General features: G+C 48.9%; 1 protein-coding gene across 1 annotated transcript in view; it reads left to right on the forward strand.

The window, feature by feature from the left end:
- The window catches only part of ASTN2 (astrotactin 2), a 334,716-nt gene that overhangs the window by 46,084 nt on the left and 269,413 nt on the right, over nucleotides 1-19,219 (forward strand). The window contains exon 2 of the mRNA XM_021551387.2: nucleotides 10,608-10,795. Coding sequence (XP_021407062.1) covers nucleotides 10,608-10,795 — 188 coding nt within the window. The remainder of the gene's footprint in view (nucleotides 1-10,607; nucleotides 10,796-19,219) is intronic.

A 19,219-nucleotide genomic window follows, 5' to 3' on the forward strand; every position in this document is an offset into this window, starting at 1 on the left:
TCGGGTCCCTTTTTGGGCAGCTCCTGTGCAGCTTTCACTGAGGCTCTTGTTAGGACAGCAAATGAGACCATGGTGCTGTTGGATCTAATGGTGGAGGAACCAGATAATGACATGGATTAGCCTTTCCTGCTGGGAAAGCTGCAGGAAAAAGGCTGGAATGGGGTGGCCGGGTGGTGTCTGTGTGTGGTGTCTGCTTCAGCCTTTGGTCTCTGCCACTTTGTTGCTTCCAATCTCTGACAAATTGCTCAGTTTCTCTTATGCCTTACCTGCTTTTAAATGGGGAAAAATTATTTTGCTCCAAGGCTCTAAGAAGCCTTATTAAATTCAGTTGCTTTTATTATTTTGGATTTTAATGTCTCCTCATCTTATGATGCCGCTTTCTGAGCCCTGCAGCGACTTTGCTGTGCTCTTATATCAGCTGCTTTGAGTCCAGTTCACTGCAGTGGGAGTCAGTCGGGAGAGAGGTGAGAATTCTCACAGCTAATCTCAATAAACCTTTTTGCTTCTGGCAGCCTGAGGGTTTGCAGCCTGCAAGGGCAGCCCTTGGCTCCAGGGCTGAGGCTGCTCAGGCGATTTGTGCTGCTCTGCAGGGTCTGGCACCCAGGGATGGCATCTTCAGGAGCAGCAGTCTGCTCTCCCATAGCCCTTGCTGGGCTTCTTTCCTGAAGAATCTGCTGCTGCTTGGCTGGTGGGAGGATGGCAGAGCCCTGGGCTGGGACACTCTGGGCAGTTCTGCCGGAGCTCACTCTGGGTCAGAGGTGGCTCTGTGTGGTGGAAAAGTCTCTCCTCCAACCCGTGCTTTCAAAAAAATCTCAAAAGTCTTCTGTTGTTCAGTCTCAAGGCAGTTTATTGCAAGTTATCTAAAAGATTTTCTTCTGGGGCTGCTGTGGTTTGCTCAGAGCTCAGGCAGAGGCACACACACACCCTGACATCCTCTCTGACCCCGACTGCTTCTTCTCTCCCCGCCAGGGCTGCTGCTGTCTTTTATATGGTACATTATGTGTTCCATGGTTACAGTTTTTCCCAATGCCTATTCCCTATATTAAATGGTGCTTTTCTACTCTAAACCAATCTGTGAGTGCCAACATCACCAAGAACATGGAGGTAAGGAAGGAGAAAGAGGGAGGACAGGGCAGGCCCAAATCCCTCCATATTAAAACTTCTGACCCCCATGTACAAAACCAAAACCCCCCTGTACAGCACTCAAAAATTCTTCCCTCTACTTTGTGACTACTTCTACTATAATATCTAAACTTTTGTGACTTCTTGTTCTTCCTGCAAGGTTGGTAAATTGTTCCATGGGTCAAATCCAAAATCACAGCTGTTTCCAGCTGCCTGCCAGGGTCTCAAATGCTTCTGACCTGGGCCTGGAACCTCCAGAAATGTCTGAGGGACATTTTGAGTTCCGACACCATTCCTGTCAGAGTGTCCTGGCCAGGGACACTCTGGGCCATTCCTGTTGGAGTGTCCTGGGACCTTGACTGGCTGCTGGGGTAGATAAACACGTATGGTTGCTCCTGGGTTAAGGTGCCATAGTCTTGGAGAGAAATAAATTTTTGGTGAGGTCACAAGAACTCATTTTTGTAGGTAAGAGGATTTAGGGTTTGTTGAGTAGCCAGACAAACCTGAGTACTTGAGTGGTACCTGGGATACCTGTCAGGCTCTCTAGGGGCTTTTCAGGGAGCACTCAAAAGCCTGTCCTGGAGAAGAGGTAAGATTCTTAATCCTTTGGGAGCCACTGTGCATGTCTGCCTTGACAGCAGCAAAGGGACCCTGTGAGTGAAGGAGCCCCCATCACAATCCAGTGGAAGGGCAGCAGCAACTGGTCATTCCTGGTTACTGCTAATTTTGCCTTTTTGGGCAATGGCATACCCAGAATCTTCAGCCTATCTGGATTTTGATGCACCCACCTGGTGCTCCAGGTGACACAGAGGCAGAAGGTCCCAAGTAATCCACTGGCTGCTTTTTTTTTCTCTCCTGAAAATACCCAGCCAGCTCCTTCTTCTTGGAAAAGGGCATCCATCTCTCAGCAGGTGGAACTGTCTTAGCATTTGTAGAAGGCAACCAGACCTCCTCTCCCCTGTTTCCTCTGCTTTCTCCTCCTCCTCTGCCTGTTCCACCTCCCCTTTGGGAGGGCAGGTCCACAGAGGAACCATTGTAGAAAAATTACTTCACAGTCTGAGCAGAGCCCTGAGCTATCAAACTGCCTTATCATTTTAAGAGGTCTGTTTCCCAAAGAGAGGTTTAAAAATGCAGAGGACTTTTAAAGCTCTTGGCTGGTTCTAATGGAGCTCAGAGCCGTGCTCACCCCTCGAGGCTGGCGCTTGCTCCTTGGCAGCTGTAAAGCAAATGCACCTCCCTGCTTTCTCCTGGAGCCTGCCTGGCTTTGCCACTCTCTTCAGATCACCTGAATAGGTCATGTTGCCCTTCTGCTCCTGTCACAGCTCGCAGGAACAGCAGCACATTCCTTCTCTGTCCCTTAGTGACAGGTCTGCTCTGCCCTGATGCCCACCCTGCTGTGCTGGGCTGCCCTTGCCCTGCTCCCAGCTCTCAGCTCCTGCAGAAACTCACAGACAAAGGGAAAATTGCTGTTGCTGCTGTTACCTGCACAAGGAAGAGGCCATAAGGGTGGCTTTCCAAATGTTTTCCCTTTCCACAAGCCTTATCTAGTGCCACCCTGACACTCCTCTGCTGCCGTGGTGTCTGTGTTTGAGGCTGCCCTGGGAAAAGGCATCCCCACCCCAGCCCTCCTGGTGCCCAGGAAAGGGAAGCAGCAGCAGTGCAGGCAGGTGGGGCTGACTGGGCTCCTTCCCTCTCCTTCTGTGGGTTCTGATACCAGCAGAACCCATCTGGCCCTCTTTCCATGTGCCAGCATTTCCTGTGCACCGTGTGCTGCCACTGCAGGTGATGCACGATGTCCTTCCCTGTGCCCCATCCCCAGCCATCTGCCCTGTGCTCCTTGGCTGCAGTGAAAATTCACGTTAGTGGTCATCAGAGGCAGCAGCTCTTCCCAGTTAGCCCGTGGTTGTGTCATTGGACACTCCAGATCTGTTCAGGCTCCAAGCAAAGCTCTGGTGTCACCGTAGAGGCACAAATGGCTGAGCTCTGCCATGGCATGGGGTTTAAATAGGGTTGGTTTTTTTTCTTATCCAGGTGCTTTGTGAAGGCTTTCAAAGGGAATTTCTCTGGATGTGTGGTGGGAATAGAACCTCTAAGTGGTCCTGCAGGAGCCAGGCTGGGTTTTCAGACAGAGAGGTGTCCCGTGGGTCAAGCCAGGTCCATGCAGGGCTCAGGGCTGGGCAGCATTGCTGACACAGTGCTGATACAGCAGATCTGCTCATTCCCTGCCCATCACTGGGTTTTCTGAGCCAGGAAATCCCCACAGTCTGCATGAAAACCTGTCTCACTTAATCCACCCTGAGCACAGAGCCGGGCCAGTGTTGCGTGCCTGTTAACTTCAGAAAAGCTTCACCATCAAAGACACAGATTTCTTTAACAGAGATTGAGAGTTGGACATTCACAAAATGGTGCTTGTGCCTTTTAGGTAGGCTTTTTTCTCCCCATTTATCAGGTCTGTCTGTTGTTGAGGATCTGGAGTAACTGGGAACAGAGGGCTGTCCCAGCTTTCCCCATGCATTGCCACAGCTGCAGCTTTCATGGACCAGCAGCTCTTTCTCCTGGGACATGAGGAAAGAATTTGCTCTTTTCTCTTCCTTGTGCCTCCAGGTGCTGTTTCAAAAGTAAATCCTGCACTTCTCTTGGGTGGGCCAGGAGGCTCCAGAGAAGTGGCAAAGCTTGAACTTTTTACTAAAACCCTAAGGAAAACTCCCATGCCTGAACAGAGGGGTGGGGACTGGGGAAGGAGAGCAAAACCCATGATTCAAGGCGCCTCCTTCACACCTATCTCTCTGGCACCTCGCCCTTCACCTCTGCAGAATGCACAAAAGAGGGGCTCTGGTGCTTGAAGTCACATTTCTTCACCTGCTTTTTCTTTGTGGTAGCATCACAGAAACCCAGGATGAACTGGGTTGGAAAAGACCTTTGAGATCACCAAGTCCAACCTATGATGTGTCAACTAAACCATGGCACTGAGTGCCACATCCAGGCCTTTTTTAAACACATCCAGGGTCACATCCAGGGTTGTGACTCCACCACCTCCCTGGGCAGACCATTCCAGTGCCCCATCACACCACAGAGGGGCTGTGGCTGAGCACTCCTGGTGCTGCTCTGAGCCTGGGTGTCTCCTCTCTCTGAGAAAGCCTCACCCAGGAGTGTTCTCCCCCTTGCTCTGGTGCTTATTCCAACAGAGATGTCTCCTCCATGTGCCAGCAATTCCTGGATTGTGCCTCTGGCTCCACCACTGGCCAGGGGGAGCCTCCGCTGACAGGTAAAGATGGAATTGAATGGAAGGGAATTGAAAGTCAGAGGGCTCTGTAATAATTTCAGAGTGCCTCAGGCACCACATGGAAGCCCTGGCATTATAAATAAGGGTAATGTGCTGGAGCCTGAATTGCAATCAGAGCAGCTGCAGGAGCACGCAGTGCGCCGAGCTTCTCTGGGGTTTGTGGAGTCAGACTGAGATCTGTGGGCAGCACAGGCAAATCAATATCTGTGTTCAGGGATCCTAAAGGCTGGGATTAGAAAGGCCAGAGGGATGTGGGGATGGCACAGAAAGCTCGAGAGCTAAGACAAAGAGAGATGAGTTGGAGCAGCCCAACCCTGTTTGTCTGTAGTGTTTGCAGGGGCTGACTCTCTCCTCCCTGCTCACCCTGGCTCATCTCCTGGATGATGCAGTCTGCAAGATCTCCCTTCAAACCGAGGAGGTTTTTTTGTTTTTTGGGTTCCTGCTGAGCTTGGGATCTGCCCTGACTGTCAGTCACATTGCTTTCACTGTCACGACCCCTTTGGTGGCAGCTCAGTTCCTCCCACATCTCTGTGGTTTGGGGGTGACTGGTCCCAGGAGCATGCCTGAACCTGGCTGCTTGTTCTTGTCCTTCCAGCAGAGCCTGGAGACAGCCAAACCTCCCTGACTGCAAACCCCATTCGGCCTCTCCAAGGTCAGGTGTGTGGTGTGCTGGCAGTGAGGTGCAGAGTGCTCCAGCCTGCACTTAGTCCCCATGGACCACCCCAAGAGCAGCCTGCCTCCAGCTCTCCTCCATCCAGCATCATGCCTTGGATTTGGCATGCTGGGATCACGGCTGGACTCTGATCTCAGAGATTTTCTATCTCAAACCATTCCCTGATTCTGTGTCCATGCAGACCCCCACCGTGCCAGAGCCACCCCCAAAATTCCCTGCAGGTGCAACACTCACAGACAGGGGCTTTGAAAGGAGGTGATCAGAGAGAGGTTGTCATCTCTCTTTTTTTTTTTTTTTTTTTTCCCCTTTCTTAAATTTCTGAGCTTCTCTATTACTTTTTATGATCTGCAGCTGTGTTTGTGTGCTGCCCCAGGGAACTCTGTGAGGGGAGAGCAGCAGAGAAGGTGTGTAAGGGAAGGGAAGGAAAAAAAACCTGAGCTAATGATTCGGATAAAAAACTCCACCACGTTGCCACCAAAAGACTCAAACTCTTAGAACTCTTAGGGCCTGTTTGACTGCAGAATAGCCCCCCTGGGAGCAGGGGGGAAGCCCCATTTCTAGAGTAATTTTGGAACGAGTCTGCACTGAGTGTGATAATCTATTCCGCAGGGAGCAATCCTGCGCTGGCAAGGGCACTGGGGAGAGCTCTCTGTTTATGACTTTCTGCATAAATTTGCTTTATTAGCATAAGAGGTAGCTAGCACCGAAGAATCTCTAAACTAACACTTTATCAGAGGTTGGTGCCCCTGGAGAACGTTAACTCAGGAGAGCCCCTGGAGTAACAGCAGATGGAAAGGGCTGGCAGGGTGAGGGGTGTGGAAGAAGGGGGCACAAGTTGGAATTGTGTCTCTCTAAAAGGAAACGCAGTCACTAAGCAGATCTCCAGCTTTTCCTCTGCCAGGATAGGATGCTGGGTTGTGCAGGTGGGATGAGGAAGCCTGGCTGCAGGGTGCAGCTCCTGCTGGGATGGAGCAGGTGGGGAGGAAGAAGGCCAGAGGAGCACTGGAAATTGCTCACTGGCTCCTCACCATCTCCCCAAGCACTTGGTAGTGACAGGAAAGGTGCCCAGCAGGTCTGAGCAGGGTTGGGGAGCTGGGAGGAAGCACCAGGAGGGTTTGGTTATCCGGGGGTGGGAAACCTTGTGGGGATTAACTGCTCTGAGCAAAAGGGCTTATTTTAATAATGGCCTTCAAGAACGAAATAAAAATACAATAATCATGGTAGATTAGCAAGAACAAGCCAATTAAATGCAACACAGGCTTTGTAAAACACAATGACAGATAAGGCAGGGCTGCAGCCTCCCCAAAAAAGGTGAATTTTGGGGCATTTCATGAGGTTGAGGAGGGGGCTGGGGAGAGCTGGTCAATGTTTCAAGCCTGGCAGGCTGCCCTGGAGAAGGCAGAGGTGAAAAACTGTCCCTGACTTCAGTGAAACCAAGGGAAGAGAAGGGAGGAGATGGGTAGGGTGGCCAGGAGCCTGAAGGCATGGAGCAACAATCCTGCAACTTTAATATTGGCTGTTTCATTCTGTATTCATCACGTCAGCATGATCTGCTTTTATGGGAATTGTCTTGGTTCCCAACCAAATGCATTCAGGCCCCTTTGCTTTTACGTTTGATTGTAATACAAGTTGAAGATTTCAATGAAATGTTTATATGAAAGGGTTGTAGCAACAGCAAAGGGAAGAAGGGGATTGGAGAGTTGGTTGGGAGGGATCTTGCTGTGGTCACTGCTGTCCCCTGCCTTGTCCCCTGCCTGCTGATGGGCACGAGCCCAGGGCAGAGGCTGAGCCCTGGGAAGAGTTTTGTTTGGCTTGCTTGTTTGATTTCCAAGGCAAATGCTGAAGACTGTAGAAGCTGTGTAAGGCACAGAGCTTGAGGAAGAGCAGAACAGGCAGAAATGCTCTGTGTGCCTTTTTCTTACTTTCAGACCATCCTCGGGTGGCAGCAGAGGCTGGTGGGGCTGCCCGTGGGCTCGGCTGAGCTGGGGGGTGGGAGATGGTGGCACTGGTGAAGGCTGGGGGAGGCTGGGAGGGGAGAGATCTGCTGGTGTTGGGGAGAAGAGATTCCTCAGATCCTCTGCCCTGGGATGGAGGTGGTGCTGCTGTCTTTGAGCAGGGGAAGGGGAGAAGTCTGCCTGCGAGCTGTGGGGAAGGAGGATCCTCCTTGTTTCTTCCTTGTCCCCTCTCTGCTGAGCACAGGGAGCTCAGGTAGGCATGGCAGATGTTTGATCTGTTTGCCTGTTTTACTTGGTGTTTTACCCACAAAGGGCTGTTTGAACCCCATCTGATAGCTGCCCATCCACTAGATACTGAGATTTTTAACAGCTGTAGACCACAAGTGCCTTTCCATTGCTGCACATTTAAAACCTTAACTGTATCTCATTCAGTTTTGGTGCAGGAATGCCCTTAATTTGTTCCAAAAGCATTTGAAAGCTCTGATAACAGGCAATCTTGCTGCAGACTATTACATTCTGTCTGATGGATGGCCTTTCAGTGCTGTAACTACAGACAGTGGAGTGACAATGTGTGTCCAGTGAAACACAGGCACTGGAATATTAGTGTCAGGTATATGAGGCCAAGAAACTTCCCTGTGTTTGGGGATTGAGGGATTTCTGCAGCTACAGGGCTTGAAAAAGCCTTTTTTAGAATTATTTTTATTGTGAGTGGCAAACTGATTGAAGGCTCGTGGTGTCCTGGGGTAGTTATCAGGTGCCCTGAAATGAAAGCTCAAGCACACAAGTGTTTATGAGTGTGTGGGAATGGATACCCAGCCTTGGCAAGTCCGTGTTTGTCACAAATTTCCTGGCTGCTGGGTTTGCTTAAAATTGTGAAATGAATGTTAAATTGAAGTTTCTACTTTTGGAAGAGACCTTTTGAAAATGAAACAGGCTTATCTTCAGTCTAGGCTAAAATCCAAAAAATTGCCTATATTTCAGAACTCCTGGGAAATGTTCTCTGTGATCCTTTTAAACATCCCATGCAAAAATGTGTGTGTAAGGGAAAAAAATGAAGAAAGGTTGACCCTGGAGGTTTTTTCCTTGCTTCCCTAATTTGATGTAGCCTTTGGAACTGCAGCAGTGGGGTCCTGGTGGCATCCACGTGGTCTGTGCTGTGGGCTGGGTGATATAACCTCCCTCCTGAGCTCTTCAGGAAAGGTCTGCTGCAGGATATGTGTGTGATGAGTGTGTAATACTGCAAATCATCCCCTCCTGTGGGTGACTGTCCCTCTGGATAGAATTAAGATGATGGCTTTGCATAACAAAGTCTTTCTCTTGATGCTTTCCTGCTCTTCCATGGCCTGTTTGCCTCTGTGGATGGTCTTGGATTTTTGCTGCAAAGCTGAGTGAGTGCTTTTGCTCCTAAAAGTAGCATTTGTTTTGATTTTAATTAGACAAGGAGATGCTTTTCAGTACAGACCTTTGAAGTATTGCTGGGAAGACGACTTCAATTAGGCAGCCTTGCTATTTCTCTCATTTTATTCTTATTTTTACTGCTATAAGAAACCTCCTGCTTGAGCCTTGTTTGGAGGGGAGAGACATAGGATTCCTTCCATGAGGTTCCAGCTCTCGAAGGAGCTGCAGGGCTGCTGTGATTTACAATTTCCAGAGTACAAACAACACCCTCTTGCTGCTGGTTTGCTGTCAGAGGAGAGAAGGGTCCTTAGCAGGATGTCAGGGCAGTGACAGGGATGTGACAGGGAGCTCCTGCATCCCTTTCCAAGCACAGGTGTGAGCTCTGGATGGATCCAGGTGTGGTCAGGAGCTGTTTGGCTCTGTTGAGTGCTCAGGTGTGCACAGGGGTTGGGGATAAGGAAGGTGCAGTGCTGGGGGGCAGAGGCAGTGAGCAAACCCCTCTGGTGAGACTAAGGTGACATGGTGGTGGCTCTGGAGTGTCACCAGCGAGGTGCTGAATCAGGGATCTGGCAGTAATGGGGTGGATTTGGCCCTGCCCTCAGCCCTGCAGGACCTGTGGTGTGGTGGGGTCTTCTCCACGAGAGCTTGGTTGGCTCTCTTTTGATCCACTTTGGGAAGTCAGGAGCTTGCTGCTGGAAAATATGATTTCAGGGGTGAGAAGAACTGTTCCTGAAGGATTGAGAGTTTTTTTTGTTGGGCTGGGACATGGGTTTGTAGAAGTGCAAGTGCCTAAGTGGCTGCTCACCTCCCAAGTGTCTTGTTGAAGCATTATGTCCTGCAAAGTGTAGGTGGCTCCTCAGGACAGCCTCAGCCGGGCTTGTTCCTTCCTTCCCCTCCACTGGCAGCTGGAAGCGGATGTGCTTTTGGCCAGCTGGGCTCAGGGTAATAAAATGCAAAATGCCACCAGCATTCCCTGGCTGCTTTGCCCCCAGAGGAAGCGCTCTCCTTCCCACTGACCCTCTGCAGCCAAGGTGGAGGAGGAGGAGAACCTTGTCTCTGTTCCCACTGTGGTCCCAGGAGTACCTGAGCCTGTGATCCTGACTGCTCAGGGGCAGGCACACCTGCAGACAGCGGGTCAGGGTCTGTCAGAGCTGGTCTCTTCCCAAATAGGAGGGAATTAAATTTGGGTCTTCCTCAAAGCTGCTAAAATTGTGGGCCCAGTGACTAAGCTCTGTCTTGCTTCCCATTGCTTATACTGGAAATGGAAAAACAAACACAAAAAAGATGTGGTGGAAGGAGAAATATTTTGGCTCATTTTGTGCTAGTATTTTTGGGTTTTTTTTTGGTTTTGATTCAGCTGCCCAAGTGCCAAACCCGTTCTCTGCAGAGATCGTGTGCAACGTGCTGGGCAGCTGTGGAGCTGTCAGTGCTCCTGACCCACGCAGGGGCTGCAGCTGAGGCTGGGAGCTGCTGCCTCCACAGGGTCTGCAGGTCTGGGGGTGCCCTTTGGGTTCTCCAAACCCCAGCTCAGTGCAGTGCCCTAGGTCAGGGAGAGCTGGTGGTGTGTGCTGTAATCCTGGCTGCCAGGGTGCCCGTGCAGTGAATCAGGAGTGGAAAACCAGCAGAAGGTGACTGATAGGTGCAGCTCCAATGTCAATAGATATTTGTCAAGCCTGGAGGCTTTCCCTTGCTGCTGGAGCTCACATTCTGTGCTGAGAGTGTCCCTGTTAAATACAGTGCTGCCTCACAGCTGGAAGGGAGGTTTCCATTGTAAATGCCAGCAATGTGTGTACTGGTGTCTGCAGCCTGCCCTGTCTGGCACGTGTGGCCTCCCTGAGCCATGGAACTCCCTTGGGCTTGGCTGCAGCTCCCCTGGGAGCTTCTTCCAGCCTGTTTCCTGGGAAAGCCACAGGAGGTTTAGGGTATCCTGTGTGATTTAACTGTTCTTGCCTTCCTATTCTAGAAATCCCCAGGCAGTCTGTAGCCCCTTGATTTTTATTAAGGAAGAAAAACGTTTCTGTTCATATATAAGAGAAGTAGCAGGTAAAGGCTAAAATTAAATAGAGTCAGTTCTGGGGCTAAGACTCAAAAGTCCCAATTTCTTTGAACATTTAGAATAACATCTTTGGGCATCATGGGGAAAACTGACCCTGAGCTGTGCGTTGTGTCTCTGCAGAGATGTCGGGGACCGTGTCGGACATTTCGCTGGTGCACTGGAAGCAGCAGTGGCTGGAGAATGGCACCCTGTACTTCCACGTGTCCATGAGCAGCGCTGAGCAGCTCTCCAGGGCCACCCCACCCAGCCTCCAGGAGCCCTCGGAGATCGTGGAGGAGCAGATGCACATTCTTCATATCTCAGTCATGGTGAGTCCCAGCTCTGGTGGCATCCGAGGGGATGGAGGGACCCCCTTGGAGGAGGGGATGGGGAGCAGGGTGGTGAGTCTGGTTTGTAGATGTTTGTGTCCCTTCTTGCCTGGGTCTCCAGAATGGGAGAGATGTGTTTGAATGGGCCAGGAAAAAGAAAAATAGAGCACTTGATCTTCTGAGAATGTTAAAGCAAAAGAGTGTGGGGAAGAAGCTGTTGGGAGGGTAAGAATGATCCTTGTAGTTCCTCCTGTCTGTAAGTGTCAGTGGAATATTTCTGCTTGATCTTTGTGTTTGGGCATTGTACAAAAGGAAGATTTTGGGCTTGGCCATTTAATTCTGAAGCTGAAGTTGATCTTTGAAGTGAGTAAGGGCTGCAGCATTTCTTGCAAAGGACAAGCCTGACCTAAAAGTAAAAAGATGATCCAGTGCTTTGAATGTCTCCATCTGGGGTGTTTGTGACCTTTTAATAATGCACTGTTTATGTGCTGTGTTGCCTTTTAAAGTTTCAGTATCATATGAGGTGGTTGCCTACGTGTTTGGATCTGGTCCATGGTTCCTCGGTGCTTTAGAGCTCCATCTGTAAAATGGGATTCAGTGTATTGTCCCTTCAGTGCCATTGGGATAAGATACAGAAGAAAAGAAGTTAGGTTGATATATCCAGGGTGCATGCATGACGTTCATTTGCCAAAGAAAGTCTTTTAAGGGCTGAGGATCCCACCAGGATGACCCTCTGCAGAAGGTGAACCTGCTCATCTCTAGAATCTGGGTCATCTCCACAGCTCTGTCCTTAGCTTTGGAAGGAGGAACACAGACAATGGCTGCACAAATCCTTTATTTTTAATTTTCTTTTCTTATTTGAACAAGCAGCTATTTGGCTTTTACAACTTAAATCTGGTTTTTTTTGTGTCTTATCAGTGGGGCTTTATATCTGGCACTGAATGCATGTGAGAAAGGAGAGAGGTTCTGCATTAAGGTTGTTGGGCAAGATAAGATGCTGGATGACAGAAGGGAAAGGATTTGGGGGCTGCATCTTACTGTGTTAGATAGGGAATGTTTTTATGTCCTGATGAAATTGTCAATGGGATGGGGCATTGGAGAGGGGAAAAGGGTTAGAACTGCGTACTTGGAAAATGAACCTGAAAATATAAGTGAGAGTCAACAAAGAAAGAAAAATAGCACAGCATGTGTGGGTGTCTAAAGCTCCATTCCTGGCAGGAGGTTTGAGTATGGGATTGTTTGGCTGAGCCCTGGAGAATTGTCCTGTGTCTGTGGGGTGACACTTTCTCTGCAGCCTGCTCATTCCTGCTTGAAATGCAGATTTTCTGTAGTAGGGAGAGATTCAGTCCTGGTCCTCAGCCCTTGCTGAAGGTGATCTCTAAAATACAGAAGATAATTGTAATGACTGGATGCTTGGAAAGTTCCTTTGAGAAGCTCCTGGCCAGAGCCTTCTTTTGCTGCACCTCGGAATGGGGGAGCAGTGGTGCTGGGGATGGAGCTGACAGCATTGCTGGCCAGGTCACAGGAATGTCACAGGAATGGGTTTGGCCTCTAATCCCACTTTAGCCAGGAAAGATGTGCTTTGCCAGTGGTGTGGGAGCACCCATGGCTTTTCTGTGCGTTCATTCCTGCCCTGTACCTCTCTCCCCTTTTGCAAAAGCAACAGGACAGGAGAGGAGGTGTTCCTGCCACACACATTCAGCTGTAATTCCACTGTCTTTATAAATCCTGACATTCCCTGCAGCAGGAGCTGAGGTCCTGGACATGGATCTGGGTTTGGGCTGCACATGTGTCCCTGGGGAGGCAGGAGCCCTGCAGATCCCTCTCCTGGGTCAGGATTGCAGCACAGGCTTGAAACTTTGCCCATATTTTTCAGAAGGTTCATTAAATTTTTGAGTGAACCCGAGCCAAGTTTTGAGTTACTAGCAAAGATGATTCTGTTTTGTTGGTTTGTTGATTTTTTTTTTTCCCCTTCCGTGAGGCCTCATTGAGTTCTGTAGGGGAAATAAAGTGGTCACAGCTATTTGTTTCTTGGGTGTAATATTTCACCCAGGTCCCCAGGCTGCTTTCCCACTCCTTTATTTCCTTTCTTGACCCCAGCTGGAGCGCATCCCAGAGGGCCCCTCACAGGGTCTGTGGTGCTGGGAATGACCCCAAGAGTGTCAAAGTCCTCGTTTCCCACCCCGTGCAGCCAAAGAAAGAGTCTGAATGCATAGGGTGGGCTTCTCAAGGTTGTTTATTTTTCCTTATCTATAACATTCTTTCTCTGACCTGCTGAGCTCTGTCTAGCAACGAGGCCATGGCACTCTGCATACCACCTCAGGTGGTGTTTATATTTTGTATCAGAAATTACGTGTACTATGTTTACAATAATGTGCCAATATCTATCATTTATGTTGGACCATGTGTCTGTACCTTAAACCAATAGAAAAGTGTCACCATCACACCAAAACATGGAGGTCAATAAGAAGGAGAAGAAGGCCAGGACATGCCCAAATCCCTCCATCTTGACCCTCTGAACTACATTCTAAAAAGCCCAAAAATTCTACTTTTTCACCCTGTGTTAATTCAAATATCACATTACTCAAACCCTTGTGGCTTATAATTCCTCATGCAGAGTTGGCAGTTTTTTCCATGGGCTAAAATGGAAGCCACAGGTGTTTTTGACTTCTTGCCAGGGTCTCTGAGCCCCCTGCCAGGGTCTGGAGCCAGCCAGGGCAGCCAGAGGGATGTGCTGGGCTCCCACAGGCCCCCATCACCTGAGCTCTCCTACCCCAGTGGGGTTCCCTGGCTGTGCTGTGCTCAGCACAGGGGAGCCCTGGGTCCCCCTCCTGTCCCCACACCCTCTCTATGTCCACATCCCTTTTGCCTGGGGATACAGCCTGTGTCCTCCTTCCCAGCTTCCCAAATTCTTTTCCTTCCTCTTCCTACCACAAAGCCAGTGTCTCCTATGTGCTTTCTAGGAACTAAACCATATCACTGCTAGGGACAGAATTCCAGACCAGCCCAGTGCTGCCTTGGCATTCAGGCTTTGTGTGCCCTGTCCATCATCAGCCCAGCATCCCTCCCCAGGGGACAGCAGGGGCCATGGCAAAGTGCTTCCTTCACCTCCTTTAAGTGGCTCTAACGCTTCTTCTTACCTCTGTCCTCATGCTCCAGGTGATTTGTAGCAGCTGGGGAAGGTTTTCCTGGAGGATCTGGTTAATCCCTCTCTTAGGGAGCACTTGGCACAGTTATTGGGCAGTGAGACATCTCCAAGCCAGGAGCTGGTTGGATTTTTGAAGGTGTTGATGGCCTGCCTCTAAACCCAAGACCCCCTCTGTGCTGCCTGGGGGCTCCAGGGAGGTGCAAATCCTGGGTTTATTCCTCCTTCCAGTGGTTCTGACTGTCAGTCCATGGCTTTCTGGTCTGGGATTGATTTGCTTCCAGTGCAGCAGGAAAGTGTCCATGGCCCGTTGTCCCTGTGGCCACCATCCCTGCAAAGCACTGACTGCCTGTGACCCTCTTCACACCTTCCTTGCTGAGCTCAAGGGCATCTTTGACAGCAAGATAATACTTAATTTTTATTTTTTTTCCTTTCCTAACTGTTTTTTCTTAATCTCTCCCCAATGAGACATAACATTAATTACTGCAGTTAAAGGGAATTCAGTCTCCATTACTCTCTGCCACCCATTTCCTCTTGGCTTGAGCGTCTGAAATTTGTCTCCCAAATGAAAAGAAGGAATAAAGGGAAAGGAAAAGCAAATATGCAAATGCAAGATTTTATTTATTTACCGTTTTTTAAGCACAGTGTCAAGTATAAAGGAATCAATATTTTTGTCATTATGCCTGTTGTGTTTTTTCACCATAATCTCAGCTGTCATTCGGGTTTAATTGTGTTGTTTCCTGTTGTGTGGAAGTAAATCTTATCTGTTTTGGATTAAAATTCAATGAAGGTCACAGCAGCTCGAAAACTTACCAGGCTGCAGCAATTAATGTTCATTTGGCTTTGATAAATTGGAATGTTCCCCACAATGGGACTAGAGTGGATTTCAGAAGCAATAATTCTTCCATTAACTCAATGATTCCCTGCGTGATGGAGCATCTTGTCACTGCTCTGTTTGTCATCTGTCACTTCAAGGATCTGGGCATATGCCTGATATGATTTATCATGATTATTGGGGCTGCTTGTGTCAAAACATTTTAAACCACTAATTATTCCAGCCTTGTAAATTGCTGAATTTAACAAAACATATGAGAGATTTATTTTTTTGTTGTTCCCCACGCCTCATGTCCCAGTTTAATTATTGTTTTGTGTGGTGCTAAATCCAGCCCTGGGCCGTGTCTGGAGGCTTTGGCCAAAGTGGGGTTGTTTGTCAGGCTCTGAGGGGTGGAAGGGTGGGTCTGGGTGGGACAGACAGGTTTTACCTCTGCACTGACCCTTTGATCAGGCATCAGCAGGGCCACTGCACCCTGTCAGTGCTGGGATGCAGGTTTGGGAAGAGGATGCAAAGCCCCATCCTGTGCTGCTGGTGGTTTGATGGGATTTCCTCTCTGTGGGAACCCAGCACATCCCTCTGGCTGCCCTGTCTGGCTCCAGACCCTGGCAGGGGGTTCAGAGACCTTGGCATGAAGTCAAAAACACCTGTGGCTTCCATTTTAGCCCGTGGAAAAAAATGTCAACTTTGTATAAGGAATTACAAAGCCACAAGGGTTTGAGTAGTGTGGTAGTTAAATTAACACAGACGAAAAAGTAGAATTTTGGGGCTTTTTATAATGGGGTTCAAGGGGTCAAGATGGAGGGATTTGGGTGTTTCCTGACCTTCTCCTTCTCCTTGCCCTCCATGTCTTGCTGTGATGGTGACACTTTTCTGTTGGTTTAAGGTACAGGCACAGTGTCCAACATAAATTATATTGGCATATTATTGTAAACATAGCACACATAGTTTTTAGTATAAAATGTAATCATTGCCCAGAGGGCAGACAGAATGCCATGGCTGACCTGCTGGACAGAACTCAGCAGGTCAGAGAAAGAATGTTATAGATAAGGGAAAATAAACCACCTTGAGAAGCTGACCCTGTGCATTTGAGACTCCTTCTTTGGCCGTGCAGGCTGGGAAATGAGGACTTTCACTCTCGGGGTCACCTGGACACCCAGACCCTGAGACCTCTCTTGTGAGTGATGCCAGTAAAAGTCTTGCTGTGGGATACCAGAGCCAGGACCATCCCTGCATGCTGGGAGGTTTAGAATCCTGCTCTGTGCTGCCTCTGCTCCAGCAGAAATAAGCTGGCTTTTTGGAGAGTGGTCGTGAGGAAAAGTCTTGCTTCGTCTCATGCCATCACCTTGCAAGGGACCATTAAAGTGTCTGGAGTAAAAGGTGACCAGACCTCATCAGGCTGCTTTTTTAAAAAAAATTACTATTTTTTATTTTTAATACCCACTTTCTGCTGGCTTCCCAGAGCTGCAGAACATTGCTCAGGCCTTCCTCTGGCTCCTTGCAGCTTCTCTTGCTGATGGCAGCACTGGAGCTCCTGTCAGCCAGCTCAGTGGGAGAAAAAAACCCTGGTGTGACATGAGTAATGAGGTAGTGAAGAAGGCACAACATCTGTGTCATCATTTCTGCACCAGGAGGTCAACCAGATTCATCAAACATGCACTTCCAGCTTGTGATGTGTTTAGAAATTAATTAAGATAGGGAGAGAATTGCTGCTGCAGCAGATTTTCTTATCTGAAAGGTATTAAAAGGCTAAATTGATCTCCAATGAGCTGTTTTTATTCAAAAACAAAACCTAAAAGAAAAGCTGTAAAACCCCTGGGTTCAGCACGTCCCTGTGTGAGAATCATGCCCACCCTGATGTGGAGGTGGACTAAGCATCCCCAAATCCCTGGGGTGGGGATGGATGCTGCAGGCTCCCTGCTGATGGCAAACCAAGCAACCCTCAGACCTTCACCAATCCTCCCCATGCTGCTGTAGGTGGCCTGTTACTCTGGTTCTGTAAAAGTTTTAAAGTTCTTTTTAGAAGTTTTCTATGCCTTTTGATGTTTACAAATTTCTACTGGAGTTTTTCACACACTGTTCATGTAAATAATTATTGTTTTGCATTCTTCTTTGTGGGAGGAGTGAATTGATGGACTGTTTGACCAGTGTGGTTGGAGAGGTGGCAATTTCATCCTCCAATCCACTGTCACTTTGGAATTCTATCTATTGTGAGGTCAGGAATAAAATTTGCTCCTTTTGTTCTTTTGCATCTTAGAGTGAGTGCGTGAGATATTTCATGTCGTAGTGTGACAGTGGCCCTCGGTTCTTTCCTGGGCTTCTTCAGGGTGGCCAGAGGGACTGGTGGGTCTGTGCTGGCTCAGAGGGGCTCAGTGCTGTCAGGCTCTGTGGCTCAGGGCACTGGAGCTCAGCCCAGCTGGGAGCTGAAGCCACCAGTCATGCAGGAGCACTGGAACTGCTGCACAGAGGAGTTGTTGCAGGTCCATGCTGGAAGGAAGTCCCACTCCTCTCACCCTGACACTGTGGTGGCATCTTCTCTTTCCCAGGATGGGACATGCTTTGGCTTCAAGTTCCATTTCCATTTTAATGTGCCATTAACCAACTTCTTGCTGTCTGGGAGAAGGAACCTCTTTCATCCACCTTCCCCCTCCTCTCCACTCTCCTTTGCAGAGCCTGTATAAAACAGGGACTAAATGTAGTTAATTATGTGCTCTGATATTTAGGGAATTAATTTTGGGGGGATTTGTCTTCAAATTGTCACTTCTGTGACAATGGCACCTGTTATGCTAATAATTTCTCACCAGTCTCTCTGTTTTCCACCTTAGCTCCAGTGAATACATTAGACCCTTTATGGCTTTCTCTCCATCAGACTTTTTCCACCCCACTGTGTTAAAATATGTAACTGGAGTATTTGATTTGCATCTCTGATAAAGGAAAGCTGAATAAATACTCTCAGTTCATCTGAACTGAGCAGCAAACTTAACTTTCTCATCTCATCATCCCCAGAGCAATTGAAGTTGGTACTGGGGGGAAAGGCAGCCATGGGAAGGGGTTTGGCTTTTGCAGATGGCATCGAAGGCGTGGGAGGGATTTGCAGCCTGAGGAGATTTCCCCAGCCCCGACGTGTGGAGAATCAAGCACGGAAGGGAAAAAGTAAAAAAGTAAAAACTCCCGTTGGAAAAGTGGCCAGTGTGAGCTGGGAAGGAGGATGCTGAAGTTGTGAAGAGGTGAAGGAAAAAACGCCAGAGGGAAGATTTTGGGAGTGGGGTGAGGAGCACCAGAGCAGCGTGGCACAGGGTGGGACAGCTCTGTGCCTGCCTTCGCCCCCAGGCTGGGTCCCTCTGCTGCCAGCAGCACTGACAGAGTATTTTTATCAGTTTGCTGATCTCAGAGGCTTGTCTTGAACTTGTTCCCTTCCTTCCTCCTCCTCATTCTTCCCCTTCCCACCATCTGTCTGGGAAAAATACTCACATCCACAGCACTGCAGGGTGTAGCTGGTGCCTGACCTTTTGGTGGTGTTTTTTTTTTTCCGCCAGTGTGGGACAAGCAGATGGAAATCCAGGCTTCAGTGGGGTGGCTCTGCCTCAGCTCCTGGTTTCCATCCCTCTCCTCCACAGGTTGCTTCTCACCGAGCTGCTGGGCTCCTGGAGAGAGCAATTCCACGTGGGAGCCCTGTGCTAATCCTATGTGTAAAGTGCTGGGAGTACTGGATTGGTACCTTTGAAACATTGATGTAAACACAGAAATACTTTTCAGCTCCCAGCCTGGATCTAATTGCTTTAAACTGCCAGGCTCCAAAGTACATATGGCATTAAAATTGTCAGGAAATGTTATTCCAGGAAAATTCCTGTGGATGCTGCCTTCTCCAGTGATGGGTGTGGGTGGCCCCTGGCTCTGAGGTTGTACCTCACAATGCAGAGTGTTTTCCTGGGAATGCTGGCAGGGTGTAGGGTGTTGTGTCCTCACTGGTGAGGCTGTGCTGTGGGACACCTGATTCTATTCAGTCCCAGCAGGAATATTGTAATTCCCATATTTCTGTTGATACAATATGGGCTCCGACCCAGGGCGAGGAGCCTCACCCAGCTCTCACATCCATGTGGGCTTGAAAGCTGGGCTGGTCTTCAGACAAGCAGCCAAAATGCTTTTTATTTTTTTTTTTTTTTTTTCTTTCAAACCTTGTGTTGTCTGCAGTTCTCTCTCCTCTCAGTTGTTACTCGTGTTTGAATGTGAGCTGGAAATGTTTGCATCCCTTCAGGAGTTGTTGGTGTCAGGCGCTGGCTCGTGTGAAGGTGAACTGTGCCCAAGCTCATGCAGAACAGCTTCAGGGTGGCTGTGAAAGATGTTCCATTACAACACCACAAAAGGCTGAATTCTCATTTGATTGGTGAATTCTGAAGATGGGAGTAAAGTGTTAATGACAGGATGAAATGCAATATCATATTTGTCC

This window comes from Lonchura striata, chromosome 22, assembly GCF_046129695.1.
Source record: "Lonchura striata isolate bLonStr1 chromosome 22, bLonStr1.mat, whole genome shotgun sequence".
NCBI classification, from domain to species: domain Eukaryota; kingdom Metazoa; phylum Chordata; class Aves; order Passeriformes; family Estrildidae; genus Lonchura; species Lonchura striata.